This window comes from Hevea brasiliensis, chromosome 3 (genome assembly GCF_030052815.1).
Source record: "Hevea brasiliensis isolate MT/VB/25A 57/8 chromosome 3, ASM3005281v1, whole genome shotgun sequence".
Lineage (NCBI taxonomy): Eukaryota > Viridiplantae > Streptophyta > Magnoliopsida > Malpighiales > Euphorbiaceae > Hevea > Hevea brasiliensis.
The window spans coordinates 88,652,239-88,676,205 of NC_079495.1; the positions used below are offsets into that span (position 1 = coordinate 88,652,239).

At 32.7% G+C, this 23,967-nt stretch overlaps 1 protein-coding gene across 1 annotated transcript; it reads right to left on the bottom strand.

Annotated features, from left to right (window-relative positions):
- Positions 1–2,265: 2,265 nt before the first annotated feature.
- LOC110642640 (probable pectinesterase 8) lies at positions 2,266–5,879 on the bottom strand. Its single transcript, XM_021794750.2, has 5 exons — positions 5,449–5,879; positions 4,801–4,972; positions 3,914–4,120; positions 3,071–3,330; positions 2,266–2,459 (listed from the first exon to the last, which is right to left on the bottom strand). Exons 1-5 carry the CDS (start codon positions 5,805–5,807, stop codon positions 2,300–2,302), a joined length of 1,158 nt encoding a protein of 385 aa, XP_021650442.2. The 5' UTR covers positions 5,808–5,879; the 3' UTR covers positions 2,266–2,299.
- Between the last annotated feature and the right edge of the window lie 18,088 nt (positions 5,880–23,967).

Sequence of the window (23,967 nt, forward strand, 5' to 3'; positions counted from 1 at the left end):
GGAGGAGATAGTTAGGAGGCAAAGGAGAATAGGGGATGTAAAAAGGAGAATAAGAGATATAAAATAAAGAGATTTTACTAAAGAAGAAACATATTTCAAACAAAAGGAGACTCATAAATATCAAAAAAAATTCCTCTTTACCTCCCGTTTTTCTACTGGAATGGAAGAGGAAACCAGAAAAAAAAAATCTAATATACGAGAACAAATTAAGTGGGTAAAAAGAAGGCAAAGGAAATAAGCATACCTAGTCTTCGCGATTAAAACTTGAAGTCGTTGATTACAGATTCGGGATTCTCCTCCATTTGTAGTTTTTGTTTTAGACTGGTTTTCTCATTTCTATGAATTAATTTAATTTTTTTTTTTTGGTTTAATAAAGATGGAGGCAAATTAAAAAGAAGGCACCATATTAATAGGGATTCACACGGTTTTTTTTTTCAATAATCAAGTTAAATAGAGACCAATATTTTACTTTTTGCAAAAATATATAGTTTTGTCTAAAGTAAGCAACTGACAATAAATTTGTTCACTAATACCACCCTATTACAACCAATTTTGACACCCTTCACAAAAGCATAGTTGTTAAAAACTCAATTTCTTGTAGTGTTGTCTCAATAAGATTTGGTTGGGTTGGATACTAGAAATACCCAACTTGTTGTCATCCCTACTCATTATGGAGTAGGTCAAAATTTTAAAGTAAAGTTTTAGAGTTTGGTTTTTTATGGTTTTTCAACCTTCAAAACTTTGTATTGTTTAGAAGGAATGGAATTTTTTTTTAAGGCATTTATATGTTTTAAATATAAAACCTTCTTAACCCGCCAATTTAGTGGGTTAAAAAAATGGAGATTTTCAAAAATCTCCAAAATCTTATTTTAAAAAATTATAGAGTTTTTTCAAACACAAATCTAAGGTTTTTAAGACCTTGAAAAACTCCTCATTACTTTATAAAACGTTCATCAAGGCTTAAGGTCCCTTCAAAGGTCCTTAACTTCCTATGGAAAGCATCAAAGGACTCCTTTGCAAACAGCTACAAATCTTTGCAGGAGTATTATAAAATCTCTCGGTTGTGTTGTGTGGACATGTGTAAGAATCCATTGAACTTTACATTTTCTTTATTAAGCATGCAAAAGCTACGTGGTTTGCAAGTGAATGATGCTAATCTCCTCGACAAGTAGGCTTTTGTATCTTTGAAATTTCGAGTAAAGAATAAGGATCGCAAAGCTAGCCATTCAATATTGGTGTGGTGTTTTTGGAAGATGGACATGAAACTGTTTTTGAACATCTCAATTAAAATGGACAGTGAAAGGATATACTAAAATAAGAATTAATCCGCTTGTGGAACGACATATTAAAATCAATATCAATGTTCCTTTTATATAATTGACTCTTGATTGAAAGTTGAATTAAAGACCCTATGATTTTAAAGAAGACTCTAATAGCATGAAATTAAAGCTCATTGATGAAAATCAATACTGATGTTAATGTGGCTAAAAAGGGTAAAAAAAAAAAAAAAAAAGTTGCTTGTGGGATTTAAATGCTAAAATGTTATTTTGCTATATCTTTGGTCAGAAATGCTAAGAGAGCAACTTTAGCATTTAGATTTGCAAGCTTAAAATGTTATATTCATAATAGATAATCAAGTGTGCTGCAGGTGTCAGCAATCAAAAAGAATGTGAATGTGAGTCTTATAAGTTGGATATTTTAATTAAGTGAAACAATTTGTAAAATCCATTAAGAATATACTCCAAATTATATTGAAAGCTGATCAAGAACAGCAAAAATTTTATATTAATATAGATACAAGTTCAATTAATCAAATATTAATTATTTTCTCATGTTTTTTTTTTATTTTTTATTTTAAATAAAAATTATCTTAAAAATATAAAATTGAGAGGTTTTATAATAATATTTTGGATAGAAAGGGAAAAGAAAGTACTGAAAAATTTTTAATTTCGACTAAGAAAAAAAATTTTCGATCATGAAATTAATGTTTTGATAAAGATATAATAATTTTAAAGGCACAAAAGATTTTATTTATTTTAGTGATTTGATCATGAAAAGATTATTGGATATTAATTAAGAATTTTGAAACAAGAACTGTGATTAGTGATTATAATTGTAACATATTATTTTTTCAAAATAATGAAAAATAATTAATTAATTAGACAGTTGCTAGCTATTTTTATTCAGTATTTAAATTTCAGTAAATGAAATTTCAATACAATACAATAATTCTTTGTTGAATGTTGGTTTAAAATCAGCTATAAAAAAGAACAGATAATATAATATATTTAGGGATGAGCTAACTATAATTGTAGGATTGCAACCATTGATCACCATCAATAAAAGAGACATTTAGGAAAGTAGAAGCTTGAGTGTCATTGAGTCTTTGAAGATAAGGTGCTCTCATAGTCATATTGGCTCCTGGCCCTGAGCACTTATATTCTCCATAGAAAATAGTCCTACATTAAATTTTCAATCAAATATATATAACAAAGCAACTAATGAATGTTGACTAAACAATTAATAAATATAGAACTAATTAATATGATTGGCTAATAGCTCAATAATATAATTTACTTAAGAATAGTAGTCAATTGGAGTGCTTTTAAATATATGTGGGTATGAATTACTGCAGTCAATCTATATGTACACTCATTTTTATCCACCGAAAAGTTATTTAATAATAAATATGTTTAAATTCAATTAAATTTATCTATTATCATTTATTTGTTTTCAAATTTGATCAATACTATTTGAATATTGTCTAAATTTATTTACATTCGTTTAATTTTTATATAAATTTTAAATTCATTCATAAATATTTAAATCAATTGAGTGGGATAGAATTAATTATCTTTAAATGTCAACTTCTTGTTATCATAAATCGAATGCATATCTCATATATAATGCATGAAATCAAAATTTTATAAACATCCATATTTCTTTTATAAAGCCCTTAATTCAATAATATTATAATTGTTTTCAGATTATAAAATTTTAATTTTGAGTTTTAATTGAAATCAATTATAAAAATAAATAAATAAATCAATGATAGTGTTAGAATCCGTACTGGTCTCTTGTTGGATCGTTGAAGTCATTCCAACCTTCAGGAGCAATAATATCAGACATAGAAGTGAAAGCAAAAACAACACGAGAAAATGGTCTCCAAGCTCGACCTAGCCATATTCTTCCTGTCCCTCCCAAGCTGCAGTTCACAAATGCAAACCCTGTGTTTTCATCCTTTGAACTCCGTCCATGAGCCGTAACTGCACCGTTAATCATTCTTTGTCCCGCTGCTACTGGGTTCGCCATCGATATCAATTGACAATCCTGCATACAATTAATTTCATTTTAATGTCATATATATTATATAATGTATACAGTGAGCATTTAGATGTCAAGGGATAGCTATAGACAATGACGGATGTAGTATTTAGATGTCAAGGGACAGCGATAAATGCAAGGGATCTTGCATTAAAATTTAGGAGGTCAGTGATAGAGATTACATTTAAACGTGTGTCTTTTAATGTGTTACATTCACCATTTGATTTTTTTTTTTATTACTTAAAATGAAAATTATAAAAAAAAAAAAAAAAAAAAAAAAACCTAACTCATAAAATTTTTATTTTAATTTACCAATAAAAAATAATTTTTTTAAAATTTTTAGAATATGGGTTTATTAATTTTTTTATTTAATTAAGTCAACAAATAAATATCAACTTTTAAATTGTTTTTTCTTTCAAAGACTAAGCATAAGTCTATTAAAAATATATTCACATCCAATCTAATCCTAATTAAAAATTAAAATTCTAAAGAGGCAATGATATTGTTCGATATTTAATATATATTAAGATATTTCAAAAGTCCAGAGAAAGTACAGAAGAAGGTGAAATAAGATGGTGATGAAACTGACCTGATAGAGTGACTTAGCGTTGCCGAAGATGAAGTCAATAGAACCTTGGATGTAACAGTCCTTAAAGTAATGGCGGCCTCTGTCGTCATGAAGGGTATCTTGTGCTCCAAAGAATCCACAACCCCAGAAGGCTGCTTGGTCTCCTGATATTCTTATTGCCACTGCTTGTGCTCCCATATCCCCTGGCCCAGGAATTGGTGCAACATTCTACATGCCATAGCCATGCAAATATAGTATAAATGTTATTACATAATTATATTTAATTAATTTGTATTTTTTTACTTCTAATTTTATTAATTCCATTTATATTATCAATATCAAAAAACATTTTAAGAAATACTTTTGCAAAATCCAAGCCTCTGGGGTCTACTTTTTCTAAGTTTATTTCATTAGCTCATATCATAAGAAGATGCTATATATGATTGTTTTCAATGAGTACCAGGTGCACTATATTTAGTATATTGAATTATTTTATAATTTATTAAGGATACGTTATCATGGGTATATAATGCAAAAACTTATTAAATACAATTAAAATATCAATTGAAAATAATAATAATAGTTTATAAATCAAATTAATAAAATTAAAAGTGCATCATATAATTGAAAGAGGTGCTCAAAATTAAGAATATTTTAAACTATTAACCTTATTTTATATGATGCACTTTAAAATATAATTGCTTTCGTTGGAAAAAATTATTTATAAAAAAAAATTAATTGAATTTTGAAACAATTATACTTATTTTTATTTCTTTTAAAATGAATTTTTTTTAAGTTGAAATGAATTAAATTCTTTATTTTAAATATGAAAATTAAAAAAAATTAATTGAATTAAATTGTAAAATTCTTGTTACAAGCTAGGGAATAAAATAACACCTATATCTCACCATGAAGCTAATGTTTTTGGCAATAAAATTGTTGGAAAAGACTTGCACAGAACCACTGTAAAATGTGCCGTGTGAAGAATTGGCTGTGTCATTCCATACAATAGCAGTAGATGTACAGCCTTGACCTTGAAATGTAATATTCTGTTTGGTTCTTGGAACAATGACTTTCTCGCTGAAACAAGACAAAGGACGATGCATGTTTTATACTTCAAGGAAATAATAATAAAAATAATAATGAGTCTTTAATGGGAAATTCCATCAACAAAGAATTGAGAGTTCTTCATATATAAAACGAGAATTCAACAAGTTGGAATCCTGCTGGGTGTCATGAAGGATTCACCAGAAATAGGGTGGGGCTATTATAAGTTTGAGTTTATATGAGAATGAATTTCATAAGATATCTGCATATAAATTTATGCACTTATTATATATATTTTAATTGAAGTTACACACATTTTGATATATTTAATCAAGTGATTATTAAACTCTTCTCGTATAAAATCAAACTGATATATATTAGATGCAGTTTGGAAGTAATAGAGAGCTACCTTGAATTTCGAAGCTCATTCAATGACCAACAAGAAATTATTAAAACCTTTCCTTAAATATAAAACTCAAGCATGCATTCATGCATGGAATTTAACTTACTAGTAAATGCCAGAATTTATCCAAATTATGGTTCTTTTCTGGCTAAAATTTGCTACTGAATCAACGGCTGATTGCACTGTTGTGAAGTTACAGCATCCGTTTGGATCCACGCAAAGAGTAGAGGTTGTGTTGTTGTCTGGAGGAGGAATATCTGGTGGAAAATCATCACAAATATTCACTAGCTTGCCTTTGCTGGGGTGTTTATTATGGTGGTGGTAGTAAAGATGAGCGTCAATGGTAAAACCAAGTTCGATGAGTTGTTTGAGAATAAGTGATGGGTTTGGATTTATCATGAATGTTGATTCCAAAACTGCAAAAATGGCAACAACAAGAGTAAGAGAGATGCTTTTGAGACTCATCAGAACTTGCACCCTTATTTAATTATGGCATTGGGGTGTTGAAGAAATAGCTATGGCCAAGAAATAGCTATGGCTATATGAAGAAGAAGATAATGTTGATACGTATAAATATACTTTTATTTATAGCCAATTGATGCGTATATAAATATAAATAATGCACTTGAAGTGAAAGGATTGATAACATGCCTTACAAATCACCCTGTCCCTGTGCATTCTTAGGAGAATTTCCAAGCTACCAAACTTGATGTTGGGGATGCTTGAATTCAGAATGCAGTTGCTAATTAAGTAGCGAATTAACTTTGGAATTATATTAGGCCTTAGGGGCTTTGTTTATGGCCGAAATTTATGTGTAGGATAATGTTATTTATGCCAATTTTTTCATTGACTAAAGGTATATTCGGTATCATTGAAGGTTCTTCAATTGCCTTAATGGTAAAAAACAAAAATACATTTTTTTTTGTTTTTATAACTATTTTCCTGTCCTTTTAATTTTAATAATTTTATCTTAGTTCTAATGATAAGTTATAAATTTACCAAATAATTAAAATTAAAGTTGGAGTGCTTATATGGCAACTGAATAATATTATATTTTCATCTTAAATCAGTTGCACTTTAATTTTAATTTTGATTGTTAAATAAACTTGTAATAATTTTCAAAATTATAATAATATTTTTTAAAATTAAAAAAATGATAACCTTATTTAAAAAATTCAGGATAAATTAGTTTTTTTTTTTAATTTCTAGAAAACTAAAAAATTCTTTTTGTAATTTTATAAATATTATTATCATATAAATAATAATAAGTTTATAATCGTCTCATCTCCATCCACCACTCAAACTATGAATGCGATTACCTGTGTGAGAAAACCAGTCTTTTTATCTGTCCTACATATTTCTCAAGTTCCAATATATATTCCAAATATATACACACACATATGTATATGAATCAATAAAATAATTTAGACATATGAAGATGTTTGGAAAAATGTATGATACAAGTACATCAACATCTACTCAAACTCAAAGATTTAATAAGTCTATTATAAGCATCTTTTACAATAGGTTATCATATTATGCATAAATACGTGCTTCATGTTTATCTTTCTCTCTCGCAGCTATGTCTATAATAAAATTATATTTAATATCAATATGCTTTTAGATACCTTAGTATCCTTCTAAATGTTTTCCAATGTTGATGTCCTTAATTGGATTGGTATCTACCAACTAGCTCAATAGCATAGCAGATATTAAGTCTAGTGCACATCTACTAACCAACTCAATAGCATCTGTCTCTTCTTTCATTGCCTTAATCCATTCATCCTTGGCAGGGCACGTGAGGGATATACTTATAATCACCTCTTTTTTTTATATATATTTTGTGGAGTAACTATAAATGTCTTCCTTTCAATCTTAAAATGATAATGGGAAACACGCACACCTTTTTTTTTTTTTTTTTTTTTGTGGAGTAACTATAAATGCCTCCCTTTCAATCCTAAAATGATAATGGGAAACATGCACATGACTCGATCTTCATAGTTGAGATTGATAAATTAACTTGTAAATATTTAAATTACTCCAGCTGGCAATATAAGATGGAATCACTACAGGTTGTATTTTGATGCAAATTGAAACTTGTTTCATTGTGAGTTGAAATACTCCCACTTAGAGAAGAATCCATTTGAGTTTGTATAGCAGAAGTAGTCTGGTCTGCAATTTCATATAGAGATAGATCTTGAACTATCTTACCCTGTCCAGGAAAGTCATTCTCTAAGAATGTGATATTTCGCGATTCAAATCTAGTTATTGTGCCACTATCTTGTTCACCTATAAATACAAGCCCTTTTAACTTTTCTAAGTATCTTATAAAGGTACATTTCTTTCCCCTTATACCTAATTTTCCATATTTATGAGAAGGATTATGAACAAAAATAACACACCTTCAAGGTTTAAAAAAAAAACAAAAAACACTTAAGTTAGGTTTTCTATTAGTCCATACATAGATGGAGTGGTAGTAACTGATTTGGATGGACTAGGTTAAAGACAAATGTGATATATCATCCCAATAGGTAAAGACAAATTAAGGGTCTCCTACTCTTCCAAAACATATCGAATTTTCATATTAATAAATAAATATAAATTAATATGAGACAACATGCAATGAAGCCTACTTCATAATCATAAGTATCCTATATAATAATTAAATATGCTAATAATTATGCTACCACTTATTTCACATTAGACTTAGAATCGAAAGTTCACTAAGTTCTCTATCATTATCTAAGATTCTAATGCACAATACAGTTAACGCAAATAATTATGTAAGGTTCTATAATCTTAAATCACTCAAATTAAAGATTAAACAATAATATATTCAATATCTAATTTTGAAATGTCCAATTAGACACACATAGACACATATATATTTCTTGTCTCAAAAGCTTATAATCGTCTTATCCCCATCTACCACTTAAGCTATGAAAGCGATTACTTGTGTGAGAACTAACTCTTAATTTCACTCTTACTTCTGAAATCAAATGATCATGGGAACTATTTCTACTGTACGCAGCTTCATCAATCTCATAGGTAAAAAAACTAATTTGATTGGTTAAATAGTAAATACAACGCTTGGAAAAATAAATGCAAGGCTTTGAAAATTAAATGCGACAATTGGAAAATTAAAGACAAATGAAGTAAAGATAAATAGACTGTTAGAATTTGATTTGTGTTATTGAATTAAGTTATTGGAGGGTTTTCATGTTGCTGTACATTTGATATTTATATCTCTCCTGCGGGTACCTTTGGAAGAGTCTAGAAGTCATATTCACGCTCTGCTAGTGTTGGCATTTACTTGCTCACTTGCTTCTAACTCCTTAAAGCTGCTAATAACCTCTACTAACTTCTCTCCTAGTTAACCACCCACACACATGATAACCTTCTTGATATTTATTTATTAATCACCTCATGCCTTCAATCAACCAAAACTAAAGAAACAAAATTAATCAAACTAGTTTTAAAAAAAAAATTAATATAATTAATCTTAGGCTAAAAAATAATTCATAAATAAAATTAATTATTTTGGTGTAAATACTTCCCCTTCAATCTTAAAATGATAATGGAAAACATGCATACGACCTGATCGTTGCAGTTAAGATTGATAAATTCACTTATCAATATTTATGTTACTCCCACTAGGACTAGTAATATAAGATGGATTTATTATAAGTTGTATTTCAATGGAAATTGAAACTTGTTTTATTGTTAGTTGAAATGCTCCCATTTGCAAAAGAATCCATTTGAGTTTATATAGCAGAAGCAATCTAGTCCACAATTTTATATAGAGATAGATCTTCACCTATCTTGCCCTGTTTAGGAAAGTCATTCTCTAAGAATGTGATATTTTGTGATTCAAATTTAGTTACTGTGCCATTATGTTGTTCACCTATAAATATATGTCCTTTTGGCTATTCTGAGTTTCTTATAAAGATACATTTCTTTCCCTTTGGAACTGATTTTCCATATTTATGAGAAGAATTGTGAACAAAATAGCATACCTCCAAGGTTTCAAAAAACACTTAATTCAGGTTTTCTATTAGTCCATACATAGATGGACTGGTAGTAACTAATTTGGATGGAACTATGTTAAAGACAAAGCGATATATCACCCCTATAAGTAAAGACAAATTAAGAGTCTCTTACCCTTCTAAGACATGCATACATACATACATATATATTTATTCCCATTTGATGGCAATTATTCTTTTCTTTTAATCTTTTCTTTTAAATTTGAATGGTTTGAATTTAATTAAAAAAGTCTATTAATATCTTGTTAGATGTTTTATTCTTAACTTATTAAGAATATGAGTGATGGAATATTCTAACACAAGATATTATAAATTCGGTTCACAATCAATGATACCTCATTGGACATGATTTATTTGGATTAATTGTCACTATTGTTTGTGTCCATAGATTAGTATGAGATACTAATGGGATGGAATGGTGAGTCTTATGCCATAAGACAAACATGGTAGGCACTTATAAGATAAGTAGGTCGAACCAATGACACAAGATGATTTGTATATGGAGTTTATTCTTGTCAATATAAGGTCTTATGGATCACAATAGTATATATAATCCCTTGACCTGAGATAATATAGTTATCTTGTATATAGATGGTTTGAGTTTGATACTGCTTTCATACTTGTATTATGTATGAGTATATGGACATGTGTTGGCTCTGACTAGTTATATATAGAGATAGGTGTTAGTCAAGATAGGATCCATTACCCTAAGTAAATAGAGATAAAATCCTATGTTTATTTAATTGTTCTTAATTATTTAAAGTCCCTAGCCAGGACAGATAGAATTTGTCAGAAAAGAGTTTCTGACAAGAAAGTCTTATTAATCAAGAATAAGAGGATATATGATTCTAAGCAAAAGAGTTTGACATGGAACTATGACTCTAGATGGAATTGGAATTTTGTAATAGAGAAAATTTAGAGCATGATATGCATGATCAAGGTTCATGAATTAAGGGGAATTAATTCATAACTAATTGGGTAGTCATGCTACATTATGCTAGATATCAACCATGATTTATGAGAACTTAAATGAAAAGAAAATTTCATTTTAAGTTTGGAATGGTTCTAATAATATTAAGGAGTTAATATTATTCTCACTGCCAATTAATAATGAACCTAGCTAGTCATACACAAAAAAAACTTAATCAAAGCAAGATTAATTTGATAAATTAATTAAATGGTTTAATTAATTAATTAATTGAATTAATAAATTTAGTTTGTAATTAAATTATAAAGTCCCTAGCATGACTTGAAACTAAATTTACTAATGGAAGTATTCAATTTAATATCTAAAGTGTTTAAATATAAACTTGAAGAATTATGTTTAAGGAAGAAATCAAATTTTGACTAGTTTGACTAAGTCAAAATTTGACAATTTGACCATTTAACTTTGTCAAAAATGGGAGAAAAATTCTAATTAATTAATGGTTAATTAATTAGTTAATTAGTATTTAGAATACTAATTAATCAAGTTTAATTTTCTTAATTAAGATTAAAGCTTGACAAATGGAGAATAAGGATTAAAAAACACATTCAAGGGTTGAATGGTTGTTACACCCTATCCCTTGTAAGGCATGACATGTTCCCGTAGCATACCTAATGAATTACCAAACTCCACCTACAGATAACCCATTAGTTATGCTACAAAGGATTTTAAAACAAACCATAACTTTTTATCTTATCAATTCTTTTGTGGAAAACTGCATGAGAATAGTTAAAATTCCATGTAAACATTCATTGGAAATAATGATAGACTAAATATTGCAAAAGTTACATTTTCATAAGTCTCAAAGTAAAATACAAAATAGTTACAAACTCAAAATGTGATAGCAATGCAATGCTTTTAAATACAAACTGCTCAATGTCCGTACATGCATACATATAGGTACGAAATACATCAAAAGGAAATTACAGGAGTATACCTACAATATATACCCACAAACAATACTAAAATGCTGCTTCCAAGTTTCTCACTTGGCAGCCTTCTCCTTTTCCTTACCTGTGACAGCATAAAGAAGTTATCGCTGAGTATATCACTCAGTGGTGCACAACTAATAACTTTAAAACTTAAGGTAAAACACAATTTGTCAAAGCATAATAAATTACATTTTTCTTAAGCATGAAAACTTCACAATAGTTCTAAGTCCATAAGAGCCATTTATTGGAATAACATTTAAAATGAGAAATCACACTTCATAAATCACAATTCACAAAGCATTAGTGTTGCCAACATCAACACACAGTTTAGGCCATGACACAAAATTTCACGATCAGTGTCGTGTTGTACACCACGACAAAGCAATCTCAACCTCACTAACCGTTATTAATGAGGGAAGGGCTAGCTAGCTAATGAGTACTCATGTAGTCTTACCCCACTAACCGTTATTAATGGGAGACATAATCAATATCAATTATCAACCCCAAGTATCTGTTACTACTGGAGAGTTCCGAAAGGGACTGTCATGCTAACTGTGGATTCAAAACAGTTTTCAAAAATTTTCCACTCAACAATCACGTTTATAAACCAATAAACACATTCAAATTCATCAGAATATCCATATAAAGGTGGCAACACCCAAATTTCTCAAATGCAAGAGAAAAACCATATTTCAGTCAAAGTAAACTTGTTCAAAGCAAACTCATTCAAATAAACACATTCCAAACAATTTACAAGTTTGGAAACGAAGAAAAGGTTAGTTGTGCACAAACCTTCAATGCTCTCCTTTCTCTTTACTCACTATTTCTTGTCCGTTCCAACTTCTTTTTCTACTAAAAATACACAAATAAAATACCTCAATACCAATCTCAATTGCTGCCAAAAACTCATTATATGCATGTCTAATGTATCCCAAGTTAGCTTTGTAAATTTTAGAAAATTTTGGTTTCGGACAACTTGATGCCCCAATCTTTGAACCCAATTTTTACCTAGTTTCGATCATAATTTGGTGAGGTGTTCTTCATGAAAATTATTCATCTAGGTCTTAACTTTACTTTCCTTTTCGAATCGCCTAATTTAGAGCTGTGTAGCTCATGTTATGCCTAAAACAAGATTACTGTTCACGTCACTGTTCATGCTGCAGATTCAGTTCTAGTAGATTTATCAATCCAATTTCGTTAAGCAATTTGATCAAGTTAAGTCCATAATTTGGTCTAATGTTCTTCATACGAAATGTTCTACTATGTCTTAGGTTTCCATCAGTTCAAGAATCGCCTAAATCAGAGTTTTCTAGAGAGAGTTATAGCATGCAAAGTTTACTGTTCATATGGTCAAATTCTGCAGGTTCCAGAATTGTGTCTCTAAGTTCAAGCCAATGTTTAGGCAATTTTTGGGCAGTTTCTGGGGTGGGTCTCTTCATGAAAATTCTAGCCCTATGTCTTAAGTTTCATTTCCAATTAGTTTCACACCAATTGGATTTATGTAGCTCAATTTATGGGCTATCAAACACACTGAACTCAGTGTGCAAATTCTGCCCTAGGTTTAAAATTTTCATTTCTTCAATTATTCCCTCTAACCAACCTCAATTCACATTTAATTTACCCAAAATGACTATAATTTAGCATTGACACATCAATGGCACTTCCTAGCACAAACTCCACAATTTTCAAATACCAAAGTTTGCAATTTTCCCTAATCCTACCATTTCATTACTTCCATTCATCAACCTAATGTCTATTCAAACTAAATAAACCTCAAATGATCATAATTTAACACTACACACACCAATTTCACTCTCTAGCACCAAAACCCAATTTTCCCATGAACCCTAATCTCTCATAATTAAATTTATACACATTTCATGCAATTTCTTTGCTCTAATTATGCATACTACTTCAACTAAGCTTGATTTCATCATCATTTTCATTGAAATATATTAAACTCTAATTTTTCTCCAATTTGGCCAAAACCATAGTTTAGGTTCCATGCATGTTTTCTTTCATTTTCTTATGAAATTTCATCATAAATTAACTTCATTCAAAGCTTATACAACAAATCTAACATGAAAAGAAACTTACCTCAAGTGACCACTTCTAATCTTCAATTTCTTCTAACTCTTTTATTCTCTTAGCTTCTAATCTCTCAATGAAAGATAAATTTGATGTTTTCTACCAATTAGATAGAAAACCCATGGAGAAAAAGTGGGGAGAATCAATGGTTGAGAGAAGTTGTAAGAGGAAGAATGAAGAGAGAAGAAAGAAAAGAGAGGGAGAGGAGGTGTGTGGGGGGCAACTAAATGAGGGAGGGAGGAAGATGACTTCCTTTTATACTTATCCCAATTTTTTATTTATTTAATTAATTTAAATTGAGTTGTCCAAAGCTTATTGGTCCTAAAATTTTAATTGGGTCAAAATGGACTTAAAATTCTAGATTTTTTATTTCTTTTATTTTCCTTTCACTTTATACTTGAATTCTTTTCCTAAAAAAATTATTCCATAATTCAATTTATTAATTTCACTTAAATTAATTAACATTTTGGTCAAAACTCAACTCTTGAGGTGAATTGACCAAAATGCCCCTCATCGGTTCATAATCTCTCTTTTTCAATCTACCCGGTGAATCCTTATATTTTTGAGTCACTTGAATTTTTATTGTGTCTATCTCAATTAATTTTTTATTTCTTTTTTATCCTCAAGGTGTCTTTAAATAGTACTAGTCACAGACCAAAAATGGTACTATTCATAACTCGAAGGTTCGAGGTGTTAAAATTCTCCCCTCCTTAAAAATAAATTTCATCCTCGAAATTTTCCTGGTTTCATTCTCTGAATAGCTGTGGGTGCTGTCTCCTCATGTCCACCTCATACTCCCATGTAACCTCCTGGCCTGAATGATGGTTCCACAACACTTTGACTAGAGTTATCTATTTGTTCCTCAACTATTTTACCTCATATGCCAAGATCTTTATGGGCTCTTCATCATATGTCAGGTCTGGATTTACTTCGATCTCCTCTACTGGCAAAATGTGAGAGGGGTCTGATCTGTACCTCCTCAACATGGAGACATGGAAGACATTGTGAATCTTTTCCAACTCTAGAGGCAATGTAAGTCTATATGCCAATGGACCCATTCTTTCTAGAACCTCATACGGCCCAATGAAGTAAGGACTTAGTTTCCCCTTTCTACCAAACCTCATGATCCTCTTCCATGGGGAAACTTTCAGGAACAACTTGTCACCCACACTATACCGAATATCTCTTCTCTTTAGGTCAATGTAGGACTTCTGTCTATCCGTTGCAACTTTGAGTCTGTCTCTAATGAGCTTAACCTTTTCTTTCGTCTGCTACACCAATTCCGGGCCAATCAACTTCCTCTCGCCCACTTCATCCCAACACAAGGGAGTTCTACACTTTCTGCCATAAAGTGCTTCGTATGGAGGCATCCCGATGTTTGATTGATAACTGTTGTTGTAGGCAAGTGTGTGTCCCAACTCCCTTTAAACTCAATCACACAAGCCCGAAGCATATCCTCCAAAATCTGAATGATCCTTTCTGATTGGCTGTCTGTCTGTGGTTGGAATACTGTACTGAAGTTCAATCTAATTGCCAGGGCTTTTTGGAGACTACCCCAGAATCTAGAAGTGAACCTTGGATCTCTTTTCGATACAATAGACACTGGCACTCCATGTAACCTCACAACATCATCAATGTACATCATCCTCACTAGCAAAAAGTGTGCAGACTTGGTCAATCTATCAACAATAACCCAAACTGCATCATGATTCTTTTGTGTACGTGGAAGTCCTCTCACGAAATCCATAGTGATTCTTTCCCATTTCCACTCGGGAATTGACAATGGCTGTAGCAACCCTGCAGGCACTTGGTATTCTGCCTTTACTTGCTGACAAGTTAGGCATTTGGCAACATATTCTGCAATGTCTTTCTTCATTCCTCTCCACCAATAGTGCTCTTTCACACTTCTGTACACTTTGGTTCCACCACGGTGCATTGCGAAAGGTGAATCATGTGCTTCCTTTAAAATGGTCTGCCTCTGTTCAACATTCTCAGGAATGCACATTCTGCCCTTATATAACAACAAGCTCTCATCATTTACTGATAATTCTGGTTTCTTGCCATCCCGAGCCTCTTCCATTAACTTCACATACTTATCATCCTTCTGTGCAACTGCTTTAATTTGTTCTGCCAGCACTAGCTTCACTTGCCAAGTAGCTACCATTTGCCCATCTTCATTAATCTCCAAATTAGCATGCAATGCCCTTAACTCATGCACCATGAACAATGGAGAAACCCTCAAACTAGCCATAGTCTTGCGACTTAAAGCATCAGCTACAACATTAGATTTTCCAGGCTGATAGTCTATTAAACAATCATAATCTTTTATCAGCTCTAAACATCTCCTCTGCCTCAAATTTAACTCCTTTTGTGTGCCCAAGTACTTCAAACTTTTATGATCTGTCTATATATAACATCTCTCTCCATACAAGTAATGTCTCCAGATCTTCAAGGCAAAGACAATGGTTGCTAGCTCCAAGTCATGTGTAGGATAATTCCTCTCATGTAGTTTAAGCTAGCGTGAAGCATAGGCAATGACGTTTCTATCTTGCATCAACACACAGCCTAATCCATTATGAGAAGCATCACTATGTATGGTATACTCCTTACCCAAAGTGGGCAAGGTTAAGACTGGAGCTTCAGTTAAACGCCTCTTTAACTCATCAAAACTTTCCTTGCACCGATCAGTCCACTGAAATTTTACATGCTTCCTAAGTAACTTGGTCAGTGGAGATGCTAGTATGGAGAATCCCTTCACAAACCTTCGGTAATACCCAGCTAAACTAAGGAAACTCCAAACTTCCATGACATTTCTAGGTGGCTTCCAATTAAGAATGGCTTCTACTTTGCTAGGATCCACCTGGATACCCTCTACAAATACAATATGCCCCCAAAATGTAATCTCCTTTAGCCAAAACTCACATTTCGATAGTTTGGCATACAACTGCTTCTCCCTCAAAGTCTGCAATACTATCCTCAAGTGTTTATTGTGTTCCTTTGCATTCTTTGAGTACACCAAAATATTATCAACGAACACCACAACAAACTGGTCCAAATATGGCCTGAAGATAGTGTTCATCGGGCCCATAAAAGCAGCTGGAGCATTAGTCAACCCGAATGGCATTACGAAGAACTCATAGTGGCCATACCAAGTCCTAAAGGCAGTTTTAGGAATACTTTGCTCCTGCACCCTCAAGTGGTAGTAGCCCGATCTCAAGTCAATTTTGGAGAATACAGTTGCATCCTTCAACTGATCAAACAAATCATCGATCCGTGGCAGAGGATATCTATTCTTTATGGTCACCTTATTTAACTGTCTGTAGTCTATGCATAAGCGGAGAGTGCCATCCTTTTTCTTCACAAATAATACTGGTGCTCCCCAAGGTGACACGCTAGGGCGGATGAAACCCTTATCTAACAATTCCTGCAATTGCACCTTCAACTCTTTCAACTCAGCAGGTGCTATCCTATAAGGAGTGATGGAGATTGGCTCCACACCAGGCATAGTCTCAATTTCAAACTGCACCTCTCTTTCGGAGGCAATCACGGCAATTCTTAGGAAAGACATCAGGAAAATCCCATAACGTAGGAATATCTTTAAGATCCTGGACTTCCACACAGGTGTCTATCACATGAGCTAGATAAGCTTCACATCCCTTTCTAATCATCTTTCTAGCAAGTGCAGCTGAAATGATGTTGGATGGTAATAACTGCCTCTCCCCATGTATCACTATGTCTGCATACTCGGGAAGACCAAAAGTGACTGTCTTCAGTCCATAGTGGATCATGGCGTGATGCCTGGCTAACCCATGCCCAAGATGATATCATATTCTCGGAAGGGCATGTCAATTAAGTCTGACAAGAATGTATGTCCTTGGATCACCAAAGGATAATCCTTATACAATTTGTTCAACCTAACCTCTTGTCCTAAAGGACTAGTCACTAGCACATCATAATCCAATTTCACACAAGGAATAGCAACAGAGCATGCAATACTGGCACTAGCATAAGAATGTGTAGAACCAGGGTCAAACAACACATATACATCTCTATCAAAAATGGAGAAAGTACCAGCCACAACATCTGATGTCTCAGCTTCATCCCTCTGGCGCATGGTGTACACCCTGACTGGTGCACCACTCTGCTCTGGTTGGCTCACTGTGCCCTGGCTGCCAGAAGTGTTACCTCTACCCCTGCCTCTGCCTCTACTAGTTGTCTGTAGTCCTCTGGAAGCAGAACCTTGAACAGATCCCTCAGTGGTAGTAGGCGGCCCAGATCTGTGAGCACTAGTGCAATCTCTAGCAAAATGGCCACTTCCATCACAGTTGTAACAGGTTCCTATGGCCTTATAACATACTCCTCCATGAGTCCTGCCACAAGTCTCACAAGCAAGAGTAAGAAAGGAACCCCTAAATGTCTATTGTCTGAATCTAGGTGGCCTCTGTCCTGAGAATCTTCCCCTACTAGATCCTCTGTTCCTTAGTCCCCCAAAGCTCTTCCTCTTACCCGAATTGTTACTGGGACTCTGACTTGTAGGCTTACTACTCTTCTCTTTTTCAGTGGTTACCTTCTCAAATGCCCCTTCCAGTTCTATCCTTTCCAATTCAAGGGCCTGTGATATCAACTCAAAGAAGTTGTCATGTTGAAACCCAACTACTTGCAATCTCAAACTAGGCCTCAAACCGGCCTCAAACCGTTTGCATCTGTCTCTACTGGTAGTGAGTAGGCTTCCAGCATAGTGGCTGAGGTGAGAAAAGTCTCTCTCATACTCGGCTACAGTCTTGTTCCCTTGCTTCAAACTGAGAAACTCCTATAGCTTCATATCCACATAGGTATCAGGAACATACTTCTATCTAAACTCCCTTAGAAAGTCATCCCATGTCAACACTGGCGGCTCAGCCAAACTGTGGGGAATGGTCTTCCACCACTCATATGCATCTCCATGCAGTAGGGAAATTGAATATTCAAACTTCAACTCATTTGTGCAATGCAATTTCTTGAAGACCCTCTCCATCCGTTCTAACCATTGCTCAGCTTCCAATGGGTCCACTGTACCCTTGAACTCTGTTGCCCCATACTTTATTAACTTGTCATATTGTTTGGCTGGGGATGGTGGTTACACTGGAGGTGCTTGCACAGGAGCATGGACTGGTATATTGCTAGCCATTTGCTGAAATAGTGCAGCCATCTGCTGAGCAAGCGAGCGAAATCGCATGGGTGGGGCCAGTGCGGCGATCCACGGCATTACGAGGAGTGGGGCTTCCCCTATACCTCACTCTCTTGAATGCTCCAGCTGTGATCCCCTCTTCCATCTTTGAATCACAAAGAATTCTACTCCCTGGACAACTAACATAAGGAGATTTCCCTTCATTAGTCCATATTTAGGATGTAATGCACTATATCTATCAATTAATGACAGTTGAGCAGTTGTACTTATCAAAAATTTTCAAACATGCAATTTCAAAACATGTATAAAAACCAAGCTCTGATACCACTTAACATGTCACACCCTATCCCTTGTAAGGCACGACATGTTCCCATAGCATACCTAATAAATTACCAAACTCTACCTACAGATAACCCATTAGTTATGCTACAAAGGATTTAAATAATCCATAACTTTTTATCTTATCAATTCTTTTACGAAAAACTGCATGAGAATAGTTAAAATTCCATGTAAACATTCATTGGAAATAGTAATAGACTAAATATTGCAAAAGTTACATTTTCATAAGTCTCAAAGTAAAATACAAAATAGTTACAAACTCAAAATGTGATAGTAATGCAATGCTTTTAAATACAAACTGCTCAATGTCCGTACATCCATGCACATAGGTACAAAATACATCAAAAGGAAATTACAGGGGTATACCTACAATATATACCCAAAAACAACACTAAAATACTGTTTTCAAGTCTCTCACTCGGCAGCCTTCTCCTTTCCCTTACCTGTGACAGCATAAAGAAGCTATCGCTGAGTATATCACTCAGTGATGCACAACTAATAACTTTAAAACTTAAGGTAAAACACAATTTGTCAAAGCATAATAAACCACATTTTTCTTAAGCATGAAAACTTCACAATAGTTCTAAGTCCATAAAAGCCATTTATTGGAATAACATTTCAAATGAGAAATCACACTTCATAAATCACAATTCACAAAGCATTAGTGTTGCCAACATCAACACACAGTTTAGGCCATGACACATAATTTCACTATCAGTGTCGTGTTGTACACCACGATAAAGCAATCTCAACCTCACTAACCATTATTAATGAGGGAAGGGCTAGCTAGCTAATGAGTACTCATGTAGTTTTACCCCACTAACCATTATTAATGAGAGACATAATCAATATCAATTATCAACCCCAAATAGCCGTTACTACCGGAGAGTTCCGAAAGGGACTGTCATGCTAACTGTGGTTTCAAAACAGTATCCAAAAATTTTCCACTCAACGATCACGTTTATAAACTAATAAACACATTCAAATTCATCATAATATCCCTATAAAGGTGGCAATACCCAAATTTCTCAAAGGTAATAGAAAAACCATATTTCAGTCAAAGTAAACTTGTTCAAAGCAAACTCATTCAAATAAACACATTCCAAACAATTTACAAGTTTAAAAACGAAGAAAAGTTTAGTTGTGCACAAACCTTCAATGCTCTCCTTTCTCTTTACTCACTATTCCTTGTCCGTTCCAACTTCTTTTTCTACTAAAAATATACAAATAAAATACCACAATACCAATCTCAATTGCTACCAAAAACTCATTATATGCATGTCTAATGCATCCCAAGTTAGCTTTGCAAATTTTAGAAAATTTTGGTTTTGGACAACTTGGTGCCCCAATTTTTGAACCCAATTTTTACCTAGTTTCGATCATAATTTGGTGAGGTATTCTTCATGAAAATTGTTCATCTAGGTCTTAACTTTATTTTCCTTTTTGAATTGCCTAATTCGAACCTGTGTAGCTCAAGTTATGCCTAAAACAAGATTACTGTTCACGTCACTATTCATGCTGCAGATTCAGTTTTGGCAGATTTATCAATCCAACTTTGTTAAGCTATTTGATCAAGTTTAGTCCATAATTTGGTCTAATGTTCTTCATACAAAATGTTCTACTATGTCTTAGGTTTCCATCAGTTCAAGAATCACCTAAATCAGAGTTTTCTAGAGAGAGTTATAGCCATACAAAATTTACTGTTCATATGGTCAAATTCTGCAAGTTCCGGAATTGTTTCTCTAAGTTCAAGCCAAGGTTTAGGCAATTTCTGGGCAGTTTCTGGGGTGGGTCTCTTCATGAAACTTCTAGCCCTATGTCTTAAGTTTCATTTCCAATTGGTTTCACACCAATTGGAGTTGTGTAGCTCAATTTATGGGCTGTCAAACACACTGAACTCAGTGTGTAAATTCTGCCCTAGGTTTAAAATTTTCATTTCTTCAATTATTCCCTCTAACCAACCTCAATTCACTTTTAATTCACCCAAAATGGCTATAATTTAGCATTGACACATCAATGGCACTTCCTAGCACAAACTCCACAATTTTTAAACACCAAAGTTTGCAATTTTCCCTAATCCTACTATTTCATTACTTCTATTCATCAACCCAATGTCAATTCAAACTAAATAAACATCAAATGATCATAATTTAATACTACACACACCAATTTCACTCTCTAGCACCAAAACCCAATTTTCCCATGAACCCTAATCTCCCATAATTAAATTTATACACATTTCATGCAATTTCTTTGCTCTAATCATGCATACTACTTCAACTAAGCTTGATTTCATCATCATTTTCATTGAAATATATCAAACCCTAATTTTTCTCCAATTTGGCCAAAACCATAGTTTAGGTTCCATGCATATTTTCTTTCATTTTCTTATGAAATTTCATCATAAATTAACTTCATTCAAAGCTTATACAACAAATCTAACATGAAAAGAAACTTACCTCAAGTGACCACTTCTAATCTTCAATTTCTTCAACTCTTTTGTTCTCTTAGCTTCTAATCTCTCAATGAACGATAAATTTGATGTTTTCTACCAATTAGATAGAAAACCCATGGAGAAAAAGTGGGGAAAACCAATGGTTGAGAGAGGTTGTAAGTGGAAGAATGAAGAGAGAAGAAAGAAAATAGAGGGAGAGGAGGTGTGTGGGGGGCAACTAAATGAGGGAGGGAGGAAGATGACTTCCTTTTATACTTATCCCAATTTTTTATTTATTTAATTAATTTTAAATGAGTTATCCAAAGCCCATTGGTCCTAAAATTTAATTGGGTCAAAATGGACTTAAAATTCTAGATTTTTTGTTTCTTTTATTTTCCTTTCACTTTATACTTGAATTCTTTTCCTAAAAAAATTATTCCATAATTCAATTCATTAATTTCACTTAAATTAATTAATAGTCAAAAGTCAACTCTTGAGGTGAATTGACCAAAATGCCCCTCATCGGTTCATAATCCCTCTTTTTCAATCTACTCAGTGAATCCTTATATTTTTGGGTCACTTGAATTTTTATTGTGTCTATCTCAATTTATTTTCTATTTATTTTTTGTCCTCAAGGTGTCTTTAAATAGTACTAGTCACGGACCAAAAATGGTACTATTCATAACTCGGAGGTTTGGGGTGTTACAATGGTCACTTGACATTTATCATCCTAATTTTAATTAAAGAAAATGAAAAGATAAATATGAGGAGAAAAGAAAATGAATTATCTTATTCTTCTCATTCTTGCCGTCCTCTTTCTCTCTCTTAAAGCGAAATTCCTCCTTTCTTCCTAGTTCAAAATTCAAGAGATTCAATTATTGTTACTCTCGAATTTATTCTTGAGAAAGTGTTTCTCAATACCTCCACTTGTTTCTAACCAAAGAAAACCTAAGGATATTCCTTCCCACTTTTGGCTGAATCACTTGGAAGGAGATTCAAGAGGTTTTGCTTAGACAAAGGTGCTTTGATCTAAGGGTTTCTGTGGACAAACTAGAGAGCCAACACTTGGTGGCTTCACTACCCGGATTAGGTGGTTAGAATTTGATTCTGCATCTATTGGGGTAAGAAATTCTCCAAAACCCTAACTTTGGTAATTTGGCAATTTTGTTTCCTAATGGCTAATTAGGCTTGTTAGAAATTGTTTATGACCAAAACTAAGTGTTTATGCAATAGTTAAAGAGTTTATAAGATGCATGAAACCTAGGGTTGTAAAAATTTAAAATTACCAACTTTGCACCTTAAGGCTTATTTAGGTGCACTTTTCTTCTAATTGGTATCAGAGCCACCCTAATTTACTATTAGGAACATTTAATCATGTTGTATGATGTTTGGGACAAGTATATATTGCATGAGATGTAATTGAAAACAAGTAAAAATCAAAAGAAACTTGCATGAATGTCATTCGACCATAGTGAGATCATGGTGGAATAGCATTCAGCCAAAATTTGGATTCAACCAAACAGTTTCATCTTGTTAAGTTCACTTGTTTTATGGTGTTTGACATGCATGAGATGCAGTTTGGAACCATGAAAATCCGAGAAAAATCATGATTTTTGAGTGAAGCATCATTATGGCCAAAATGGTGGGACCATTCGGCCTATGAAGTGTTCAAGGTGTTTTATCAATTTTCATGGCTTTTCTTAGTGATTAAAATGTTTAATCTAAGTCCCAACATAAGTATGATGTGATTGTGAATGTGATTCATGGATGGTAAATTTAATTTTAAATATGAGATATTTAGAATTAAATGGCATGTTCAAGTGTTGAATGTGTGTATTGGCATGAAGGATGATCATGGACTTTAGGAGAGCAATGTGATTGAGTTCTTAATCATTTCTATGAGATTGTAATAATTAATTGTAATTTTTCCAAGGGTTGTATCATAAAGTTATTGTGATAGCCTTAGATTGTAATTTATTTATTTGAGCTTGTATGCTTATTCTATTGTAATTTTTACCTTGGTATACCAAGGATATGTGATGTAATTGGCTTGGTGGATTTTACAAGAAGAAATGGAGTCCAACACATTGATGGAGATCAATAAGGGTACAAGCTTCAAGAGTTGAAGATTATCAAAGCAAGCTACAAATAGATGAATGTTAACCTAGGATGCCCTTGAATTCAATCCTTGTGGCTAGGATTGGATTCCCATTGAATAGTCCATGATCATGCCTCTTACATTACCATTGTATGATTGTATGTATGTGATATGTATATTCATAATGTGTATGAGATATGCATGAAAATGGTTAATGTGCAAAGTGAGATCAAATAGTAATTAGATCAGCCAAGGAAATTTTCTAATAAAATGATTAAGTTAATAATGGTGTAATTTTAGAAATTGCATCATAGCCCTCCACTAAGGCAATTATTTAAGAAGTTTTAAACACTTACATTATTGGCTATAGTTACATAGGAATGATGTATTTGATTTAAGAGATCTTCTTGAAATAATTGTTAAGCATAAGATGTCGTAAGTATGTAAATACTTTGGTGGCCAAGAATAGATGTACCTGAGGTCATTAAGGTTCAAATTTGCATATTTACTGACTTAGCGGGCTCAACTTAACTAAT